At 34.6% G+C, this 25,536-nt stretch overlaps 2 protein-coding genes across 3 annotated transcripts in view; one reads left to right on the forward strand and one right to left on the reverse strand.

Annotated features, from left to right (window-relative positions):
• LOC132562781 (E3 ubiquitin-protein ligase CBL-B-like) overlaps positions 1-1,470 on the reverse strand; it is a 40,666-nt gene extending 39,196 nt beyond the window's left edge. For both annotated transcript variants that reach the window (XM_060227550.1, XM_060227549.1), the window contains exon 1: positions 941-1,470. In XM_060227550.1, the coding sequence (XP_060083533.1) occupies positions 941-1,470 (530 nt within the window). The remainder of the gene's footprint in view (positions 1-940) is intronic.
• A 302-nt stretch (positions 1,471-1,772) lies between these two features.
• Positions 1,773-24,460, forward strand: LOC132562784 (TBC1 domain family member 23-like; the record flags this gene model as incomplete). Its single annotated transcript, XM_060227554.1, is given in 15 exon segments — positions 1,773-1,801; positions 5,500-5,608; positions 6,588-6,693; positions 6,933-7,137; positions 8,465-8,588; positions 8,848-8,972; positions 10,341-10,387; positions 11,108-11,211; positions 13,359-13,484; positions 13,888-13,986; positions 14,279-14,358; positions 20,650-20,695; positions 23,022-23,140; positions 23,952-24,028; positions 24,300-24,460. Coding segments are annotated over 15 exon segments (1,557 nt in total), but the record flags the coding sequence as incomplete, so codon positions are not given.
• Between the last annotated feature and the right edge of the window lie 1,076 nt (positions 24,461-25,536).

The raw sequence follows: 25,536 nt of genomic DNA on the forward strand, positions 1-25,536 counted from the left end.
AACTATGGCTGGATTTCTGTACATTTCAAGATTTTTGCTTCATGTTCATATATTTAACTTGGTCTGTAATCAGGGCAATAAAGTACTGTATCTAAATTGGATTCACTTTATTTACTGTGACATACATAGAATTTATTAAATATTTTTCTACATATACAGAATATCACTGATTCACACACCAAATCAATAAATAGATTATTACTTTGTTTATTGCTGTATTAATGTATAACAATCATACTAACAACATGTTTTTTGATATTGCTAATTTTATTAAACACTTTAAGGTATATAGTTAGAAGATGCTGTTCACTAAGTGTGATACACAATACACATGTACCACCGACAATCAAAGGAAATTCAACTCTCCAATATTTTCAAACACCAACGAGAAATTTGGTATATAGGTTTAACATGGTCATATCAAGAATGAATCATTTGATGTTGCTAACATTATTGAGTATTTAAAAGATATTTTCCTGTTGTCTTTGGTTGATGTTTTTAGATACACCACTGTATAACATTAAATCACCATGTTTCATGAAATTTAAAGCCTTGCTATATGATCATGCTTTGCTGCATACAAGAACTATTGAACAGGGCCTGTGGGCTTAGGTGTATGGTGATATCCCTGGGGATAAATCTTGCCAAATGCACTCAGCCTACATATACACAAGTGGTCTGGGTAGATTAATGACCGACTTCCGGTTGTAGGAGACTCCTGCCAAGTCTATGTCAGTATGTGTATTGTAAGGAGTGTATACCACTGTCACAAAATACAACCAAATTTATCATAGCATGTTACATAAACCTTTGACACGTGTTTAAAGGCAGCTAGTTACTTAGCTAATAAGCTAGACTATGCACATTAAACTATCTTTGATTCTCCAAAGGTTAAGTCTGCAACATGATTCTGTTAACACAAAAAATATTGCATACTTACTTATCTCCAAATGACTTTTTCCACCAATCGGATGCATCACTTTTTGTTATCCTGAAGTTTTCACCTGTAAAAACTCCACTTGGATAAAGGGCTTTTAATTCAGCCAACATGTGTGAAAACACCAAGGAAAGTTTAGTCAAATTTCTCCTGTAGTGTGAATTCTCATCGAACATTTTTTCCTTTCCTTCTTTAAATAATTTTATCGTGTTCTTGCACTTGTTCATCAGGTTTTCGATAAAAATCCTAAAATATTCGCACTCATTCAGTGTCTGTAAACGATCGTCGTGCTTACTATATATAAGTCGTAGGTGTTGATACGTATCAGGTAAAATGTCGAGAATGAATGGAGGACTGTTTCTCAAATTCATTCGAGGATGCTGACACAATTTGACGACTTTGTCCATAAGTTTCCATGATTTTTCTATAGTCTTTTTGTCAACAACAAGTTTAGGAGGAGCGAGGACCCCTTGAAGAAGTCCTATCACGCCCCCAAAATTTTTGGTCGGGGCGTTCTTTCCTCTGTTCGCCATTTTGGCTTCCTGGTTAAATTTACCTTATTTTTAGTAGTCCGATTGGGGAATCCCCGCCCGTCGCAATATCCATTGAGAATAAGGTAATACACATTATGAATGAAAATATGAATGGCATTATAAATTGCAAGTGCTGACATTAATACTGCGTATTTATGTGTTTGATATATATTTTATTAACAAGGAAACGATGAGAACATCGATGACAATCGAAAAATAAAATAACACATTTTTTTTGTGAATGACTTCCGAATTTACGACATGGCTTTCCGCTTTACGGTATACACGTCAAACTTCACAAGATGGCGGAGTCTGTTGACGATACGAGCTGGTAAATATTAATTATCTCATGCAGATTGAAATTTTATTGTTTATTTTGTTTCGTTTGAAAGCTACTTGAGTCAATGCAATTTTAACGTAACGTATTGCCTGATAACTGGTAAAGGCATTGCATTATTGCACATTCTTTGGAAATGTCGCAGTGTTTCACATCTCAACTCAAATCAACTTGTTAGGAATCTGAGGCTGGAGTTGACAACTGAGGATGAATCACTGACATCGATTTGTATTTTAAAAATATTATAATTAAAGCAACACAGATAAAGCTAGCACCAGAAATGTATAGCTATCGTACCAAACTTCAAATGTGACGTTAGATATCCTTGGCTTGAGGCACAGGGACACGTTACATATAAATCCATTTTTCATGTACAGTTTGTACTACAGGCCTAAGCATAGTCAGATCTGACTCTCACTTTATATATTCATATTGCGAATGGGAACAGATAGGTCAGGATTCTCTCGTGCAGATCGAAAAAATAGTTGAGAAATGAGTTGAGGCAGTCCATCCCTTTAGATTTACTTACTTAGTGAACTGAGACCTATAGGCCCCTATGTTTAGATCCAAATCCTTCGTCTTAATTGTTAGTTGATATGGTCGCTTCTGGTCGGTACGTAGGAATTATTTATACTGATATTATGAACCCCGTCTCTCCAGAGTTTATTCAGCCTGTTCTCAAAGGCGCTGAGTGATGGTGCTGGTACAATATCCTCTGGTAGCGAGTTCCATTCATTTACATATTCATTTAAGGGTAAAACTCAATTAAATAACTTCTATTTTAATGGTAGATATATATACTTACAGTAAAATAAACGCGTATAAAACACATACTATTACATCACTTTTACTACCATATAGATACATACAGAGGAACTGCTGATCCAGATTTTGAATTTTGAAGTTTTTTTTCCAATTAATTCTCTATAAAACATAATAAATATATGCATTTATAAATATTATTGAAGTGATTCATAACAATTACCAAAATCATGCATGATTTGACAATGAAAAATCTGATTGCCAGTTTCGTTGTAAAATCTGGTCTGTTTGACAAAATTGTCTCCAAAATCAAGGTTTTGTCCTTTAATCTTATAGCTTTCATGGAATAATCAACCATTTTTTTCATTTTCCATTGAGATTTTGACAACTATATGTTAAACTAAAGAAATAGAAAAACATATCTCTCCATACCTTTTTTCCAATTATAATCGATTATGTTGCTGACATTGATGTTTATGTTTGGAAGATTCTGGGAACACTTGGAAGTCCTCACTCATCTCCATTATCTGTGCAACTCCAGAGCAATATAGATGTTTTTTACTGGTCAATGCACCAGTCTTACAGTATCGAAATACAATAATAACTTATCATTCATTTACACACCATTCAATTTTACCACAGTACACAGTTTTCACTTCGAAAAGTACTGACATGGCCTAGCCTCAGACCTTTCTTCAGGAATTTGTTACCAATACTTCAGCCTGTTTCATATGTTCTGTTTAAATTCTGATATAAGATGAAATGTTAATTCCAAAGAAAAAGTTAAGAAACATGTTGTAAGACATAACTAAGCTCTGGATGGCATCACTGAAGGTTTGATCAACTTTAAAGGGATAAATGATTAGATTTTCATTTCATGACTGATAAAAAGCATTATAACATTTAAGTATCTATTCAAAGTCAGGCACTTTCTTATAATCATGTTATTTAAAAGTTTGCATTACCATTATATTAAAAAATACAAAAAATAAAATATGAGCAACCCAACCCTAATTATCCTTCAAAGAGTGTGAACAATGTCTTTGCACATGCATGATGTGGGAAAATTCAGAAATAATAGTAAGGTGGCCGTTTAAAATGAGGTTCTGAAAGGTTGCATGATGAATTTACTATCTCCGATCAGAACAGCGATTGGTGGTAGACATAACAGCAAATGTCTACCACTGTTAGTTTGAAGCTGATAATCTTTATTGATTTTTTTCAAAAGATGCAATGACTTTGTGAATATTCTTATTTGAAGTATTACACACTTGCCCACAATCAAACACATCAAAAGAAACAAAAAATCCCACCATTTAGTCCCTTTAAGTCATTGCCAGGTTTTATACAAATTCCCCATCAAGAAAATATATGGGAAACATCAAGAAATTTTCCCAAAACAAAAAGCTAATTGGTATATTTTAACATCAGATTTTTTTCAAATCATGCAAACAAAATACCACTCTAACCACAACACTGTTCTATTTTATCATCTGCATGTATGCCATTTGTTTTGATCTTATCCCTCTTTTGAATTAAGGCTGTCAGAAAATTTCTCCATTTCTCAAAACAGGCCCAAAATTTCCCTTTTCCACATATCCAAAGGGTAGTATTCCCCAAATTCTATATAAGACTGCAGTAACAAATTCTATAGCAGGTGAATCCAATATGGGGTCATTCACTCATTGTGTTGTCTGCAGATAAGCATCTCTTTGATTCAGATTCAGGTCACAAGTGCAGTTACAGCTTGATGTCTCTTTGTCAAAAAATTATACCATGCAATGAAAGTGAAATGTGTGACAGAAGTAGATGTGATAAGTGGAGTGGGTATGGCATGTTTGCTTACATTTATTTGCCCTTTGTTAGTTCTGTTTGATGATTGAAGTTTTCACGGGGGCCAACAAAGTCAAGTTTTCACTCTGTGTGTAAAATATGCTGATTTATCTCCCTATCAAAAACCCCATGAATAATTATTCCATATTTTTTTTTTATATTGAATAACAAAACAGGTACTACATCATTTTTCTTTAATGCTTTATCGCTGTAACCTCTAGAAACTTGAGCTTTTTCATGGAGAGGCAGTATAAAATCCTAGTGAATAATAACAGCAACTTACTGCTAGACTAGCAGAAGAAAATGTCCTTTTAGACGGAGTGGAAGACTAGTAAAGCGGAGGTCACAGACTGACACTTTACTGTGTAAAGCAGAGGTCACAGGTTCAAAGCTGACCACTGTTACAATTTACTGTGTAAAGCAGAGGTCACAGGTTCAAAGCTGACCTCTGTTACAATTTAATGTGTAAAGCAGAGGTCACAGGTTCAAAGCTGACCTCTGTGACAATTTACTGTGTAAAGCAAAGGTCACAGGTTCAAAGCTGACCACTGTTACAATTTACTGTGTAAAGCAAAGGTCACAGGTTCAAAGCTGACCACTGTTACAATTTACTGTGTAAAGCAAAGGTCACAGGTTCAAAGCTGACCACTGTTACAATTTACTGTGTAAAGCAAAGGTCACAGGTTCAAAGCTGACCACTGTTACAATTTACTGTGTAAAGCAGAGGTCACAGGTTCAAAGCTGACCTCTGTTACAATTTACTGTGTAAAGCAAAGGTCACAGGTTCAAAGCTGACCACTGTTACAATTTACTGTGTAAAGCAGAGGTCACAGGTTCAAAGCTGACCACTGTTACAATTTACTGTGTAAAGCAAAGGTTACAGGTTCAAAGCTGACCACTGTTACAATTTACTGTGTAAAGCAAAGGTCACAGGTTCAAAGCTGACCACTGTTACAATTTACTGTGTAAAGCAAAGGTCACAGGTTCAAAGCTGACCACTGTTACAATTTACTGTGTAAAGCAGAGGTCACAGGTTCAAAGCTGACCTCTGTTACAATTTACTGTGTATTTTTTTTAATCCTGTTTTGTCATTACAGGATCACAGATCTGGAGACAGCACTGATAGAAGAATGTGACTTTGGGACGCTCAGAAACATCTGTAAATGTCGTCCAGTACCAGATCACCTGAGAGCAGAGGTGTGGCAGGTCAGTATTGTTGTAATAACTTCACTATCAGACTGCTGTCTAAGACAAGCATAGTATGGTTTGTTTGAATGTTATGTTTTTTTGGTAACTTTTTATATATATTTTTTTCAATTTTTCTATTTTGCTTGCATTTCAATTCTATCAATTTAGATTAGTGCAGTTTTTCAGCAGACCTGATTTAGCCCGATGGAATTTTAGTACATTATCAACAAATAATTGCTATTAATAGGTGTTCAGTATAGATGAAATAGTGCACTGATGACTTCAGTGATAGTAGTAATTGCTGTGCATATTCAGTAACAACAATTAGTGTACTATAGCCATATTTTAGTACATGGCATTCAGTGTGAAAAATGTTAATATTATCACTAAAATTTGTACCTTTATATTATTTCAGTTTCATTAATGCAAGACAGATATCAGAAAAAAAAGTTGATCAATAATTCAAACTAAACAATGGCAATGTCAAACAATAGCGACATTTTTGTTCTGTTTTTTTTCTCTGAGAAATTTATTTGGGAAGACATAGAATAAACACTGGTGCCACACCCAGCAATGTGTGCCTGTGGAGGCCACTGGAGATTTATATAAGATGACAACATAAAAAACTTAATAAATGACAGTTGAAATTCTCATATTGGTAGATCAGGAGTCAAAATGTTAGGACTTTCAATAGATCAGCTTAAGACTCTCCTAAATTAAATACTTCGGTTTAAAATGGTATATCTGTTTGACAAGTATTTTGAATCCAGATTTGTGGGTAATTTTATTTGACATCTGAAATCACCTACAGTCAAGAGTAACCTGCAAGCCTTGAGATCTGTCTCAATGTTTTACTATTGCCAGAAAAAAATCTGATTCAGTTCCTTGATAATCTTTATCTACCTTGATTTGCGGTAGTTATCGCCCTTGATAAACTGTAGTTATCTCACTTATGACTAGTTTTTCTGTTATGAACACTTCTGTTGGATCGCTTTAGATATGCCTGAATGTACAGAACAAAGGCGACAGTATGGGGACATTTGATGGCCTTTATGATATGGAAGAACAGGGACTTGTGAGAGAGGATTGTCGCACACTTGTTGGTATGTACTGCATTGATATCCATTAAAAGAAAACACATTTTAATGTTAGAATAAAGAAAACACATTTTAATGTCAAATTAAAGAAAACACATTTTAATGTAACATATATTATGATGCTTTACTAATCAATAGCAAAAGAACAGAAGATATTATTTTTGATTTCTCCAGGTTTCAAAAAATGAAATAAATCACTAAAAAAATAAAAAAAATTAAATAAATTATTAAAATTCTGTTGACAGATAAACTTGGCAATGAAGAAGAAGATAAAGTGTCGATTGTCAGTGATCTGGAATCCATAGCAACATTCTTCTCAAAATCTAGGAATGAAAAGTACACATCAGAAAATGGCTGGCTAGATATCTTGCAACCTTTGTTGTCTCAGAAACTGGGACGAGGAGAAGTGTACAATTGTTTCTACTCCTTAACCAACAAATACATCCCTAGGTAAGATACATCCCCAGACCAGGTAAGATACACCCCAGTAACATGTATTCCTGGGTAAGATACATCCCCAGTAAGATGTATCCCTGGGTAAGATACATCCCCAGTGAAGATGTATACATCCCCAGTAAGATGTATTCCCTGGGTATGATACATCCCCAGTAAGATGTATTCCTGGGTAGGATACATCCCCAGTAAGATGTATTGCTGGGTATGATACATCACCAGTAAGATGTATTCCTGGGTAAGATACATCACCAGTAAGATGTATTGCTGGGTAGGATACATCCCCAGTAAGATGTATTCCTGGGTAAGATACATCCCCAGTGAGATGTATTCCTGGGTAAGATACATCCCCAGTAAGATGTATTGCTGGGTATGATACATCACCAGTAAGATGTATTCCTGGGTAAGATACATCACCAGTAAGATGTATTCCTGGGTAAGATACATCCCCAGTAAGATGTATCCCTGGGTATGATACATCACCAGTAAGATGTATTCCTGGGTAGGATACATCACCAGTAAGATGTATTCCTGGGTAGGATACATCCCCAGTAAGATGTATCCCTGGGTAAGATACATCCCCAGTAAGATGTATCCCTGGGTAAGATACATCCCCAGTAAGATGTATCCCTGGGTATGATACATCACCAGTAAGATGTATTCCTGGGTAGGATACATCCCCAGTAAGATATATTCATGGGTAAGATACATCCCCAGTAAGATGTATCCCTGGGTAGGATACATCCCCAGTAAGATGTATTGCTGGGTATGATACATCACCAGTAAGATGTATTCCTGGGTAAGATACATCCCCAGTGAGATGTATTCCTGGGTAAGATACATCCCCAGTAAGATGTATCCCTGGGTAAGATACATCCCCAGTAAGATGTATCCCTGGGTAAGATACATCCCCAGTGAGATGTATTCCTGGGTAAGATACATCACCAGTAAGATGTATTCCTGGGTAAGATACATCCCCAGTAAGATGTATCCCTGGGTAAGATACATCCCCAGTAAGATGTATTCCTGGGTAAGATACATCCCCAGTGAGATGTATTCCTGGGTAAGATACATCCCCAGTAAGATGTATCCCTGGGTATGATACATCACCAGTAAGATGTATTCCTGGGTATGATACATCCCCAGTAAGATATATCTCCTGATTTCGTTAGCCCTGGGTTTCGCTGATCAGAAGGATATTTTTAGTAATGATTGAAGTACTATGATTATTCTACATATTACCATTATAACAGTGCTTATATATCACCAGGTAGATGTATAGTAAATTCCTATATTCACAAGTATTATGTTCTATCCATTTCAGAGACTGTAAGAAGAATGGAAAGCCGTTCCATTTGTTCCGCCTGCTGTTACAGTATCATGACCCAGAACTCTGTTCCTTTCTAGATACAAAGAAAATCACGCCAGACACCTACGCACAGACCTGGGTACGGGAAATGATATAAAGACATTCTGATTAATCAGGTTTATCGTCTACCTTGAATGTAGCAATTCTTTAATTTGTAAGTTTTTTTCCTGTCACAGACTGACCTGTCCTGTTACACTTTGTATTACATGAAGGAGTGTTCTTACTTCATCTTTATAAATTGTCATCACAGACGTCCTAACAATATTGTTAAAAATACTGACAGTTGTAACAGAACTCTTTAATTGTTGTGTTATTTCTATCTTTTAATTGTGTTTCAGTTCCGTAGCTTATTTGCTGCCACGTGTGACCTTCAGGTCATCAAGTACATGTGGGATGTGTATTTCCAGCACGGTGATCCCTTCTTAGTCTTCTTCATGGCGCTCGTCATTCTCGTCAATGCAAGGTAAACACAGGGAGTAAATAGGTACAGCTTACCTGTATAGGTAAACACAGGGAGTAAATAGGTACAGCTTACCTGTATGGGTAAACACATGGAGTAAATAGGTACAGCTTACCTGTATAGGTAAACACAGGGAGTAAATAGGTGCAGCTTACCTGTATAGGTAAACACAGGGAGTAAATATGAAAACACAGGGAGTAAACAGGTACAGCTTACCGGTATAGGTAAACACAGGGAGTAAATAGGTACAGCTTACCTGTATAGGTAAACACAGGGAGTAAATAGGTACAACTTACTTGTATAGGTAAACACAGGGAGTAAATAGGTACAACTTACTTGTATAGGTAAACACAGGGAGTAAATAGGTACAGCTTACCTGTATAGGTAAACACAGGGAGTAAATAGGTACAACTTACCTGTATAGGTAAACACAGGGAGTAAATAGGTACAACTTACCTGTATTGATTAACACATTGAAGTCTATAATATTCATAATGATAAGTTTTAAGAGCAAGACTGTTTTTACTTAAAACTGAAATCTTTAAAAAGTTGTATACAAACTTGTCAGTTGTTCATTTTCATTGGTCAAAATTTTCTGTAAAAAACAATTGAGTTATATTTCAATGATTTGCAGATCTGGAGCTCTAATACACTTGTTTCTCGTTGTTTCACATGTTCATTTTCAACAATCCTGTTAATGTATAATAAAATATAAAAATATCCCTACAATAATAACAGACACTATAGTATATGATATTGGTCTTTAGATTTATGTAGAAAATGGATAGTCATACGTTAATAATATAAAATTATAATTAATATTGTGTTGTAGAACGAAATACAGTATAGTAATCATGTAATTGAAATCTAGATGTATGTGATTATGAAGAAAAAAATGAATAAAAAATTTTTTTAAATGAATAACTTTGAATTACATATTTAGGTGAGAAAAGTGTCTTGTTTTAATAACCCAAGCCTGTCATTCATAATATTTACCATTATATGACATTTTCATGATGTAACTTACCAAAGTCGGATGTGTTTTACATTTTTTAATTAATACATAAGAACCTTGTTGACCTCAAACTCGACTTGGCCATTGAAAAACTTGAACCTAACTGAGCGGTCGATTTTAGTGAGTTTGAATTTTGTGTAAAGTTCAGCAGGGACCGACAATGCTACATGAGTTCAAGATAACAAAGTTCAACTTTATATTATAAAGTAGACCTGTGTGATTTGTGTGAGGATTTGTTTTAGGAACGAAATGCTTCAAATAAAAAAGTGTTCATAATACACGAGTTCAAGATAACAAAGTTCAACTTTAATGTTTTTAATTAGAACTGAGTGATTTCTATGAGGATTTTGTTGCAGGGACCAACTGATATCAAGTGAAGGAGAGAGCAAACAGAATCTGATAGGTGAGTGACATGGTTTCTTTAGTGTTAAATTGATTCTAATCAAGACTGATTACTTTCTGTCTGGTTTATGGAGACAATTGATTATGAAAATGAATAAGTGATTTTAAGGGAGATTACTTAAAAAAGAAATAAAATCTATGAATTGATGTAAAACTGATCATCTTGTCTTCAAGAAAGGATGAATGATGGTTTTTTTTTTTTTTTTTTTTGGTGCAGACCTCCAAACAATCATCTAAGTAAGAAGAAAGTAAAAATAATCAGAATACAGAGATTACATACAAATACAAGAGTAGATAAGAGATGTTTTAAATGCTGCATTCAAGGTTTTTTATAAATGAAATGACACAGGAAAGAGAGGCATAGTGATAGATTTTAGCAAGAACTGAGAAAGAAGACATTTATCCCCCTTGGTTCATCAATAATTGATAAAAAATTGTATCTGAAACTATTTATATAACCATTAATTAGAAAGTTGCTCAAAATCGATGTAATTGATTCCAAACCTACTGCAGTTAGTCACCATACAGGTGATGCAGGTTCTGTACACAAAATAGAGTGAGAAACTGGATATCCTCTACAGAAAATCATATTGGGTAAAATATTAACAGTATGTATTTTTTAAAAGTTTGATTACTTCTATGATGATATATGCAGGCAGAAAAAAAGACAGCAAATTGTCCCCTTAATGAAATTTACTGAAAAAAAGTGGTTGTTTTCTAGAAATGTTGACAACATTTCCTGGAGGACTGGAAGCCGAAGACATTGAAGATTTCTGCTCTCTCGCCCAGTACTATGCCTCTAAAACACCACAGTCATTCCGCAGGGTAGGTTTCAGATTTCTATCTAGAAATAATTGTCATTAATTAATTCTTTGTCATCCCTCTCGCTCCAAAACACCACAGTCCTTCCAGAGGGTACATGTCGTATTTCTTAACTAGAAATTATTGTCATTAATTAATTCTTTATGATTTATTATGACTTCTACATTTACTCCCCAAAACTATTGATAAAAGGGAAATAACTCCATGTGTATGTTACGTCAGCAGTGATATCTTGTTGTATAACACTCTATATAATGTCGCGAGGAAAAAAATTGTAACAATTTTGTGCTATTATTTCACTATTATGATTTGTACAATTGTATTCTACTAAACATTGCGGTTATTGTGTCCCGCTCCTATCTAACTTATGTTATATATGTACGTATTATTCTGTTTATGTAAATCTTCCGAATTGGAGGAAATAAAGAGAATAATAATAACTACTTGTTATGTATTCATTAAACAAAAAGAACAGAAATCGTTGTATAGTAAGACAATGTATTACGTGTGTTATTGATGTGTGGAACATTTGTGTGACAAGAACTTGCACTGTTACAGCCTTAAAGACCACAGTTAACTTATTAATGTCTGTAGCTAAATGATCTTTAGAACCAATATATTTCATGGCTACTGACTTTCCGCATTACAATAGTATAAATATTTTGGAAACAGACCTCTTTAAAAGGGACAGTTTCACTCAGATAATTTTTCCTGTGTAGAGCATATCATACTGCAATCATCGTATCATCTCTGTCTGAATTTGTCATGATACTCTTCGGAAATTTGTTTTCATCATGAAATTTGCAAGATGAAAGAAAAAAATGATAAAAAGTTTGCATTATTATATTACACATAATTGAAAAAACACCTGTGAACCAGTGTTACATTACTCATATACATATAACGTAGCAGGGACGTAATCACTCTATACATATAATGTAGCAGGGACATAATCACTATACATATTAGCAGGGACGTAATCACTCTATACATATAACGTAGCAGGGACGTAATCACTCTATACATATAATGTAGCAGGGACATAATCACTCTATACATATAATGTAGCAGGGACCTAATCACTCTATACATATAATGTAGCAGGGACATAATCACTCTATACATATAATGTAGCAGGGACATAATCACTCTATACATATAATGTAGCAGGGACATAATCACTCTATACATATAATGTAGCAGGGACATAATCACTCTATACATATAATGTAGCAGGGACATAATCACTATACATATTAGCAGGGAGGTAATAACTCTATACATATAATGTAGCAGGGACATAATCACTCTATACATATAATGTAGCAGGGACCTAATCACTCTATACATATAATGTAGCAGGGACATAATCACTCTATACATATAATGTAGCAGGGACCTAATCACTCTATACATATAACGTAGCAGGGACGTAATCACTCTATACATATAACGTAGCAGGGACGTAATCACTCTATACATATAACGTAGCAGGGACGTAATCACTCTATACATATAACGTAGCAGGGACGTAATCACTCTATACATATAACGTAGCAGGGACGTCGTAATCACTCTATACATATAATGTAGCAGGGACATAATCACTCTATACATATAATGTAGCAGGGACCTAATCACTCTATACATATAATGTAGCAGGGACGTAATCACTCTATACATATAATGTAGCAGGGACATAATCACTATACATATAATGTAGCAGGGACATAATCACTCTATACATATAATGTAGCAGGGACATAATCACTCTATACATATAATGTAGCAGGGACATAATCACTCTATACATATTAGCAGGGACGTGATCACTCTATACATATAATGTATCAGGGACGTAATCACTATACATATTAGCAGGGACGTAATCACTCTATACATATAATGTAGCGGGGACATAATCACTCTGTACATATAATGTAGCAGGGACATAATCACTATACATATAATGTAGCAGGGACGTAATCACTCTATACATATAATGTAGCAGGGACATAATCACTCTATACACATAATGTAGCAGAGACATAATCACTCTATACATATAACGTAGCAGGGACGTAATCACTCTATACATATAATGTAGCAGGGACATAATCACTCTATAAATATAATTGTTTTCTCAACAGGATTACCAAGGACCACTTTTTGGCACAAGTATGATCCCAGTCAGTGAAGCGTTTGGAGTCCAGGTTTCTCAGGCTCTTTGTTTACCTGTATCAGTGGCAGAACTGTTACAGGCTAACAAATCTTTAGTGAGTAATTCTATTTGGTATATAGGCCTGTGTAATTTTGGCTCAAGTTTCCTTGAAGTGCTTTAATTTGAGTGTAGGTTTGTCATAACATTGAATATGTTTAAACCAACATGATATTAATTTTGCATCACAGTTTTTTTCTAAGGATCAGAATTTCACATGTGATTGATGTATTTTAAAGATTTCTCATTTTGTTATTATCTTGATACATTGATTTTTTCTCTCGACTACAGACTATGTATATGTTACAGTTGTTTCTGTAAGTATGAGAGTAAAACTGTGATATTCCTGTAGAATTTTAGTATGTCTGGAATTTTTTCAATAAAGAGGACTTGTTGTAATTACAGATGTCTTATGTTAGTGTATTATAAATGTTATGACTAATAAAACCCGACTTTTACAGAGTGGAGATGCAGTGAGGTACTTCATTGTGGACTGTAGACCTGCAGAACAGTACAACCGTGGACACCTTCCCACGGCCTTCCACCTAGACGCAGACCTTGTAAGCACATGTAGAAATCCTTAGACTTAAAACCATACTGGTTTGATAAACCTAAAACAACAAAAAGAAAATACTGATATGTCAATGGAGTCTCACTCAAATTCAGTAAAACGAAGACAAAATCTGAGCGAAAAAAGAACTCTGCAGAGATGACAAAGTTAACATTGATCTGTTAATGACAAGTTGATATAGAGTTTTCAAGTTGTATTTTAGGTAGAAGGAAAGTCTCTGAAATTGATAACACTATTGTCTGTTTCAGATGTGAAATTGATAACACTATTGTCTGTTTCAGATGTTACAAAACCCAGTGGAGTTCAACACAGCTGTGCAGGCATTGCTGGCCGCCCAACAACAGGCCATCTTGTCTAGTAGGTTATTTTGCATTATACATGTTAAAATAGTACAATATGGTAACAATAGTTCAATTTCAGTTCAGAACTTCATAGCATAGCTGGTGGTTATAGTGTTGTCCTATCGTCATTCAGTCACAATCTCGTGTCAACTTATTTATTCTTTGATGCAGGGAGATATTGATTTCAGATTTGGTATTACGTTGTAGAGAAGATTCAGAAAAGTTATTTCAACCCAGTCAACTCCACTTTTCCAGAGTTATTTGTATAGAATTTAAACAGTTCAAGAAATTATCAGTTACTACCAGTATACTGAAATTTGAGATTTAGTTTTATTATGAGAAGAGACAGGCTAAGTGCATGTTTTTATTGTGTTCAACCCTTTTTTTCAACCAATACCATCAGTGGAGATATGATTACACATTTTGACATTAACACATTTCGTTGTTTACTTAGTCAAATAAATGTCTTTTTTCTTGATATGTATATATTGTCAACACAGAAATGAACAGTGAACCAAGTTTTTCCTGGCTACTGACTGTCTTGACTTTCCAATCGAAACAACTTCGTGTTAATCAACTTCTATGAAACAGACCATATTATTAGGGTCCTGCACAATAGTGTGGATGCCCTATAGTAATCATAGTGTCTACAAGTCTGTTTGTCTGCCTGTCTGCCTCTCTGTCCGTCTGTACTATTGTTTCCTTGCTTGAGTTTTTTTTAGGCCATTAAAGCTTAAACTTCATACAGTGCTTCCTTATTGAAAGTGCTTGCATGGGAATGCAAAGTTCAAAGGTCAAGGTCACTGTTACTAAAAATAAATAGAAAATAAGTTTCCTTGTGAAAACTAGAGTTTGCTTCGACCAATCTAACTCAAACTTCATACAGTACTTCCTTACTGAAAGTGTTTGCTGAGGATTGCTTTACACTTTTAAATGTTAAAGATCAAGGTTGTTGTTATTCTAAATAGAAAAATCAATTAGCCAATCAAAGTTGGACATCATACAATGCTTCAAGATGTCTTTTTCAGCTTCAAAGGTCAATAGTCAAGGTCAATGTCATTATAAATAGAAAAATCAGTTTCCCTGCATATCTCACATTTGCTTTGGCCAGAAAAAATTCCTTCTGGGGCTTTTGTCTAGACAGTGGGTTGTGAGATGGGGAGAGGGTTACTTCCACCCACATAGAGGTGGTGGGGGAGGGGCTTGCTGACCTGTCAGTGTTCTGATAGTAACTTGATACTATATTTGTTTTGTATTATCCCTGTCTTAAGTTGTAGTGATATAATTTTTCATAAAACGGACTATATTAAAGTAACTAACTGTGGTATATTTGTTATGTATTATTCTTTTCTTAAATTGTAGTGTAATTGACTTTTATGAAACAGACTATATCATAGTAACATAATACACCATACTTGTTTTAATTATTCCTGTCTGAAATTGTTGTGTAATAAACTTTTATGAAAAAGGCGATATTATAGTAACATAATACACCATGAAATTGTAGTGTTATAACCCAGCTCTCACTGTCTGAAATTGTAGTGTAATTGACTTTTATGAAACAGGCTATATTATGGTAACATACGACACTATACTTGTTGTTATTACTCCTGTGTGAAAGGTAAATGTTATACTGTTAATTAGTCCAGCCTGGAGTGTCTTCTGTGGTACATTTTATACTGTTATTTAGTACAGTCTGGAGAGACTACAGAGGTAAATTTTATACTGTTAATCAGTACAGTCTGGAGAGACTACACCGGTAAATTTTATACTGTTAATCAGTACAGTCTAGAGAGACTACAGAGGTAAATTTTATACTGTTAATCAGTACAGTCTGGAGAGACTACAGAGGTAAATTTTATACTGTTAATCAGTACAGCCTGGAGAGACTACAGAGGTAAATTTTATACTGTTAATCAGTACAGTCTAGAGAGACTACAGAGGTAAATTTTATACTGTTAATCAGTACAGTCTAGAGAGACTACAGAGGTAAATTTTATACTGTTAATTAGTACAGTCTAGAGAGACTACAGAGGTAAATTTTATACTGTTAATCAGTACAGTCTAGAGAGACTACAGAGGTAAATTTTATACTGTTAATCAGTACAGTCTAGAGAGACTACAGAGGTAAATTTTATACTGTTAATAAGTACAGTCTAGAGAGACTACAGAGGATAGTTAATCAGTACAGTCTACAGAGACAGACCAGAGGTAAATTTTATACTGTTAATCAGTACAGTCTAGAGAGACTACAGAGGTAAATTTTATACTGTTAATCAGTCTAGAGAGACTACAGAGGTAAATTTTATACTGTTAATCAGTCTAGAGAGACTACAGAGGTAAATTTTATACTGTTAATCAGTACAGCCTGGAGAGACTACAGAGGTAAATTTTATACTGTTAATCAGTACAGTCTAGAGAGACTACAGAGGTAAATTTTATACTGTTAATCAGTACAGTCTAGAGAGACTACAGAGGTAAATTTTATACTGTTAATCAGTACAGTCTAGAGAGACTACAGAGGTAAATTTTATACTGTTAATCAGTACAGTCTAGAGAGACTACAGAGGTAAATTTTATACTGTTAATCAGTACAGTCTAGAGAGACTACAGAGGTAAATTTTATACTGTTAATCAGTACAGTCTAGAGAGACTACAGAGGTAAATTTTATACTGTTAATCAGTACAGTCTAGAGAGACTACAGAGGTAAATTTTATACTGTTAATCAGTACAGTCTAGAGAGACTACAGAGGTAAATTTTATACTGTTAATCAGTACAGTCTAGAGAGACTACAGAGGTAAATTTTATACTGTTAATCAGTACAGTCTAGAGAGACTACAGAGGTAAATTTTATACTGTTAATCAGTACAGTCTAGAGAGACTACAGAGGTAAATTTTATACTGTTAATCAGTACAGTCTAGAGAGACTACAGAGGTAAATTTTATACTGTTAATCAGTACAGTCTAGAGAGACTACAGAGGTAAATTTTATACTGTTAATCAGTACAGTCTAGAGAGACTACAGAGGTAAATTTTATACTGTTAATCAGTACAGTCTAGAGAGACTACAGAGGTAAATTTTATACTGTTAATCAGTACAGTCTAGAGAGACTACAGAGGTAAATTTTATACTGTTAATCAGTACAGCCTGGAGAGACTACAGAGGTAAATTTTATACTGTTAATCAGTACAGCCTGGAGAGACTACAGAGGTAAATTTTATACTGTTAATTAGTACAGTCTAGAGAGACTACAGAGGTAAATTTTATACTGTTAATCAGTACAGTCTAGAGAGACTACAGAGGTAAATTTTATACTGTTAATCAGTACAGTCTAGAGAGACTACAGAGGTAAATTTTATACTGTTAATCAGTACAGTCTAGAGAGACTACAGAGGTAAATTTTAATTTTATACTAGAGAGTTAAATTTTAATACAGTCTAGAGAGAGTACAGTCTAGAGAGACTACAGAGGTAAATTTTATACTGTTAATCAGTACAGTCTGGAGAGACTACAGAGGTAAATTTTATACTGTTAATTAGTACAGTCTAGAGAGACTACAGAGGTAAATTTTATACTGTTAATCAGTCTAGAGAGACTACAGAGGTAAATTTTATACTGTTAATCAGTACAGTCTAGAGAGACTACAGAGGTAAATTTTATACTGTTAATTAGTACAGTCTAGAGAGACTACAGAGGTAAATTTTATACTGTTAATCAGTACAGTCTGGAGAGACTACAGAGGTAAATTTTATACTGTTAATTAGTCTAGAGAGACTACAGAGGTAAATTTTATACTGTTAATCAGTACAGCCTGGAGAGACTACAGAGGTAAATTTTATACTGTTAATCAGTACAGTCTAGAGAGACTACAGAGGTAAATTTTATACTGTTAATCAGTACAGTCTAGAGAGACTACAGAGGTAAATTTTATACTGTTAATTAGTCTAGAGAGACTACAGAGGTAAATTTTATACTGTTAATCAGTACAGTCTAGAGAGACTACAGAGGTAAATTTTATACTGTTAATTAGTACAGTCTGGAGAGACTACAGAGGTAAATTTTATACTGTTAATTAGTACAGTCTGGAGAGACTACAGAGGTAAATTTTATACTGTTAATCAGTACAGTCTAGAGAGACTACAGAGGTAAATTTTATACTGTTAATCAGTACAGTCTAGAGAGACTACAGAGGTAAATTTTATACTGTTAAAGTACAGTCTAGAGAGACTACAGAGGTAAATTTTATACTGTTAATCAGTACAGTCTGGAGAGACTACAGAGGTAAATTTTATACTGTTAATTAGTACAGTCTAGAGAGACTACAGAGGTAAATTTTATACTGTTAATTAGTACAGTCTAGAGAGACTACAGAGGTAAATTTTATACTGTTAATCAGTACAGTCTGGAGAGACTACAGAGGTAAATTTTATACTGTTAATCAGTACAGTCTAGAGAGACTACAGAGGTAAATTTTATACTGTTAATTAGTACAGTCTAGAGAGACTACAGAGGTAAATTTTATACTGTTAATAAGTACAGTCTGGAGAGACTACAGAGGTAAATTTTATACTGTTAATCAGTACAGTCTAGAGAGACTACAGAGGTAAATTTTATACTGTTAATCAGTACAGTCTAGAGAGACTACAGAGGTAAATTTTATACTGTTAATCAGTACAGTCTAGAGAGACTACAGAGGTAAATTTTATACTGTTAATCAGTACAGTCTAGAGAGACTACAGAGGTAAATTTTATACTGTTAATCAGTACAGTCTGGAGAGACTACAGAGGTAAATTTTATACTGTTAATCAGTGTTAATTAGTCTAGAGAGACTACAGAGGTAAATTTTATACTGTTAATCAGTACAGTCTGGATAGACTACAGAGGTAAATTTTATACTGTTAATCAGTACAGTCTAGAGAGACTACAGAGGTAAATTTTACTGTTAACAGTTCTGGAGAGACTACAGAGGTAAATTTTATACAGTCTGGAGAGACTACAGAGGTAAATTTTATACTGTTAATTAGTACAGTCTAGAGAGACTACAGAGGTAAATTTTATACTGTTAATTAGTACAGTCTGGAGAGACTACAGAGGTAAATTTTATACTGTTAATCAGTACAGTCTGGAGAGACTACAGAGGTAAATTTTATACTGTTAATTAGTACAGTCTAGAGAGACTACAGAGGTAAATTTTATTTATACAGAGGTAAATTTTATACTGTTAATCAGTACAGTCTAGAGAGACTACAGAGGTAAATTTTATACAGTACAGTCTAGAGAGACTACAGAGGTAAATTTTATACTGTTAATCAGTCTAGAGAGACTACAGAGGTAAATTTTATACTGTTAATCAGTACAGTCTGGAGAGACTACAGAGGTAAATTTTATACTGTTAATCAGTCTAGAGAGACTACAGAGGTAAATTTTATACTGTTAATCAGTACAGTCTGGAGAGACTACAGAGGTAAATTTTATACTGGAGAGACTACAGAGGTAAATTTTATACTGTTAATCAGTACAGTCTGGAGAGACTACAGAGGTAAATTTTATACTGTTAATCAGTACAGTCTGGAGAGACTACAGAGGTAAATTTTATACTGTTAATTAGTCTAGAGAGACTACAGAGGTAAATTTTATACTGTTAACTGAGAGACTACAGAGGTAAATTTTACAGTTTTAAGAGTAGAGAGACTACAGAGGTAAATTTTATAATGGGGAAGATTTCACACAGTGTTAAGGTAATACAGAACAAGTGATGTGGAAAATTTCACAGCAGACCTTGTTGGGGAAGATTTCACACAGTGTTAAGGTAATACAGAACAAGTGATGTGGATAATGGGGAAGATTTCACAAGCAGTGTTAAGGTAATACAGAACAAGTGATGTGGAAAATGGGGAAGATTTCACACAGTGTTAAGGTAATACAGAACAAGTGATGTGGAAAATGGGGAAGATTTCACACAGTGTTAAGGTAATACAGAACAAGTGATGTGGATAATGGGGAAGATTTCACAAGCAGTGTTAAGGTAATACAGAACAAGTGATGTGGAAAATGGGGAAGATTTCACAAGCAGTGTTAAGGTAATACAGAACAAGTGATGTGGAAAATGGGGAAGATTTCACAAGCAGTGTTAAGGTAATACAGAACAAGTGATGTGGAAAATGGGGAAGATTTCACACAGTGTTAAGGTAATACAGAACAAGTGATGTGGAAAATGGGGAAGATTTCACAAGCAGTGTTAAGGTAATACAGAACAAGTGATGTGGAAAATGGGGAAGATTTCACAAGCAGTGTTAAGGTAATACAGAACAAGTGATGTGGAAAATGGGGAAGATTTCACAAGCAGTGTTAAGGTAATATTTTACAAGTGATGTGGAAAATGGGGAAGATTTCACAAACAGTGTTAAGGTAATATTTTACAAGTGATGTGGAAAATGGGGAAGATTTCACAAACAGTGTTAAGGTAATATTTTACAAGTGATGTAACACACAGTGTTAAGGTGTTATTATACAAGTCAGTATGTCATGACATATCTCCTCATGCAGATTCTACATCAAATAAAGTTTACTGTCGATGCCGCCACTGGGATTTGAACCCGACACCTTTGGCTTACTAGTCTCGACCGATAAAGCTAATGATAAGTTCTCTCTGATTGGGTTATGTGTTGATATACAGAGTTACTTTAGCAAAACTTTTCTGAAACGGTCCAGGGGGAGATAATCTTTCACGTTAAATGAACTATAACGGGATGTTGAAAATGTTTTATATAAAGTTCAAAATACACATTTTCTGAATTTCTTGTCAAATATTAAACAGTGTCCCAATAATAAAATATCTACTATTTTGAACAGAATTCCACACAGTAAACTAGGTACTGGACCTGGTATTCCTTGAAAACTCGGTATTCGTCAAACTGATCGTATGGTCCCAACCATGACCGTATATATTTCTTGTTATTTAACCTCGAATTTCTTGACCTGTTATCCTTCGAGAAACCCCGCATTCCTTGAACTTATTTTTTATCCCCATCATTTGTTCATCATTTTCTCTCTCCTTATCATCAACAAGGTGTCGCACCAAAATCAAATTGTATTATGCATGGTCATGTCCAACTTTAGTGTAATGGTTCTGATCACTCTCGTGTGTACATACAGAAAATCATGGAATGGATGCCATTTCTGATATATATTATTTTGAAATTGTATAATGTTCAGAAATCAAAAACGAGAATATGGATGAAGACCATTCTCCATGTGAATTAAAAACTTTCTGGATTGTTTAAGTGGAGGATATCAATAACAGATTAATGGTATATTTACGAACACAAAAAAGTCTATTCATGTCAAGACTATTCCATTTTTAAGTGTGGTGTAAATTAAAATTTTGTCATATTTCTCTCCATCAAAATCCTAGACAAGTTGAAGTTATAGGTCAATCATGTATTTGATTTGTCAGAGAATTATATGTTGAATACATCCTTCGGATGGTCGGTACCGGATGATGCGTGACCAATCTCTGATTACAAGGATATCCTGTATTCCTCAAATTATTGACATGGTCCAGTAGAGCTTAGCGAGGTTTTACTGTTTCTCAAGAAATATATGCATACAACAGCCTTGTTTGATGCAGAAATTCTGAAAACTGATAACTTTCAATCAGATTTCAGACAGGTACGGCTGACCCCTTAAATTCTGCAGTCCAGCCTCAGTCGGGTTGTAGGCCAGGTTATTTGTTTCAGTCCCTTACATAAAAACAATCTAGTATACTGTACTGTTTGTGGAAGGATCACACAGACTACTGTCTGTATCAAACTTTTCAGTGTATCACTCATTGTATGCTGTATTATGCTCAACTTTCAGTTTCTTGTATCCAAAATGTGTCCAGCTCAGCTTTATTGCTAAGGTATGAAATAAAACTGTAGATAAGAAGTGGCTGTAGGTGTATTTGTACAAACAGTTCCAGAGATCAGTACTTAGTGGAACAATGGGAACACACCTACAAGTATGACCACTGACCAATTGATGATCATAGATTCATCAAAATGAAAATAGACTCGCATATATTTATAGAGTACCTACTGCTGCGAAGCCATTTTAAGGGTCTTTACGGATTTTAGGAGTTGAAATTAATAGGGATATTCTTAATGTATATAAATGTATATTACACTATTACAGAGGTGAAAATAGGTCAGAGAAATCTCAACTCTAGTTGATCATTATTATTTTGAATGTGTCAGCGATACTTGGGAAGAAAAGCCTTCCGTTATCATCAATATTTGGGAGGAAAATCCTTCCGTTATCGTCAGTATTCCTGATAAAGTTGAATGTTCTGAGTGATATTAATTCTCATTTATTGTCAGGTGGATTCTGGTTTTGATTGGGTTCAATTTTTGTGATTTTTCAAAAAGTCATTTTTTGTCAATATTTGAATTTGTGGATTAATATAGCTTTAGAAATGTACTTATTGTGACAGTTTGTGGACGTGTGAATCAGTAGGAGTTAAGATTATCCACGAAATCAATTAAAATGACTCCCCCATGAAATCTATTAATTACACAGTAACCAGGAAGTGTTTGATAAGATTGGCTCTATTGGATTCAGTGTCCAAATTACATTAAACACTTCTGCATGTTTTATCATCTTTGAGATGACAAAAAATCATGTATATTTTCTTTCCAGAATGACGGTGGGGAGGGATCATTATTTGGAAAACTTACCAGTGTAGTGAAGAATAAAAGTATTGTGATGAAGCAGAAACTCACAGACTACATCAAAAACGAACACCAGTTACCAGTGAGGTGAGTCTTCAGAGAAATGAAAAAAACCTGGGTTCTGTGGGGCCCTAAACTACTACTCACTCTGAAGTTCATAGTGGGAGTATTGGTTCATCTTGTCACAATGGAAACTGATGTAAAAGATCTTTTACATGCTGAAAGTCTGTACATTGTACCATGTTAAATACCAGATTTGTAGACCATGCGTTATTAAGCTGGAGACCTGGGTTTGGCGTCTGTATTGGTACCAGGCAGGAATGTAGCTGATATTGGTAAGAGTTCCTTTTGAACCCCCCACCCAAAGTGGCTACTTATGGGTTATTATACCTGATACAAGTATATTCTTTTTATATTTTTTTTTTTTCATTTTTTTAATATTGATTTTAACCCCAAAAAGACCATGCCTCAATTTTTCTTGGTACCACTTAGAATAAACCCTTTTAGATACTTATTATAGCCTACTGGTAGTCATTTTGGGTGGAGGGTTCAAAAGGAACTCTTTCCCTGATATCCCCTGTTCTGTTACACCTGTCATTGACTTAAACCTGTATACAATACAAGTCTTGTTGTGTTTCTCCATATTCTTACATAAGACTGATTCTATTTATAGACATGTCAGTGACATAATCTTACATAAGACTTATTCTATTTATAGACATGTCCGTGACATAATCTTACATAAGACTTATTCTATTTATAGACATATCAGTGACATAATCTTACATAAGACTGATTCTATTTATAGACATGTCAGTGACATATTCTTACATAAGACTGATTCTATTTATAGACATGTCAGTGACATATTCTTATATAAGACTTATTTTATTTATAGACATGTCAGTGATACTGACAGAGTTGGTAAGCGATACCGGAACATGGAAAATGTTTTTTCTATAGACGATGATGATGGTAAGTTTTTTTTTATCAGACGTAAAATACACATTCATTTATTTGAATCACAAATATCGGAACTGTTGGTCTATTTTTCCAATAATGAATTATCTACATTGCTGCTGTATTTTCTGATAATCTTACTGAACAAAGTAAAACATTGTTGAATGATAATAAGACACTACAAACTGTCACATCTGTTTCCTGATTGGTGAAATTTCAAATGTATGGTCGAAATCTAATTACACTGTATTTTCAGAGTTTGATGGCTTCATTGCTTTTGTTTCAGCCGAAGACCAAACAGTGAGTTCATCAGATGACGAGAGAAAAGAAACAATAAGTTTGGAGACTTGGCTAAAGAAACCAGACGTTGTGTACACTTGTAAATGTCAGGAAGTGATATCCAATGGTTACATGTTCCCCACGTAAGTTTTACTATCATATCTCACAGTTATGTGTCCCCTACATAAGTTTTACTATCATATCTCACAGTTATGTGTCCCCTACATATCCCACAGTTATGTGTCCCCTACATAAGTTTTACTATCATATCCCACAGTTATGTGTCCCCTACATATCCCACAGTTATGTGTCCCCTACATAAGTTTTACTATCATATCTCACAGTTATGTGTCCCCTACATATCCCACAGTTATGTGTCCCCCCTAAGTTTTACTATCTACCACAGTTATGTGTACTATCATATCCCACAGTTATGTGTCCCCTACATATCCCACAGTTATGTGTCCCCTACATAAGTTTTACTATCATATCCCACAGTTATGTGTCCCCTACATATCCCACAGTTATGTGTCCCCTACATAAGTTTTACGATCATATCCCACAGTTATGTGTCCCCTACATAAGTTTCATATCTCACAGTTATGTGTCCCCTACCTATCCCACAGTTATGTGTCCCCTACATATCTCACAGTTATGTGTCCCCTACATATCCCACAGTTATGTGTCCCCTACATAAGTTTTACTATCATATCCCACAGTTATGTGTCCCCTACATAAGTTTTACTATCATATCCCCCAGTTATGTGTCCCCTACATAAGTTTTACTATCATATCCCACAGTTATGTGTCCCCTACATATCCCACAGTTATGTGTCCCCTACATATCCCACAGTTATGTGTCCCCTACATATCCCACAGTTATGTGTCCCCTACATATCCCACAGTTATGTGTCCCCTACATAAGTTTTACTATCATATCTCACAGTTATGTGTCCCCTACATATCCCACAGTTATGTGTCCCCTACATAAGTTTTACTATCATATCTCACAGTTATGTGTATACAGTTCTGTGTCCCCATTTGTTTTACATATCCCACAGTTATGTGTCCCCTACATATCCCACAGTTATGTGTCCCCTACATAAGTTTTACTATCATATCTCACAGTTATGTGTCCCCTACATATCCCACAGTTATGTGTCCCCTACATAAGTTTTACTATCATATCTCACAGTTAGTTTTACTATCATATCCCACAGTTATGTGTCCCCTACATATCCCAC

This window comes from Ylistrum balloti, unplaced genomic scaffold (genome assembly GCF_031769215.1).
Source record: "Ylistrum balloti isolate Yb309-2 unplaced genomic scaffold, AGI_CSIRO_Ybal_v1 Utg371510, whole genome shotgun sequence".
NCBI classification, from domain to species: domain Eukaryota; kingdom Metazoa; phylum Mollusca; class Bivalvia; order Pectinida; family Pectinidae; genus Ylistrum; species Ylistrum balloti.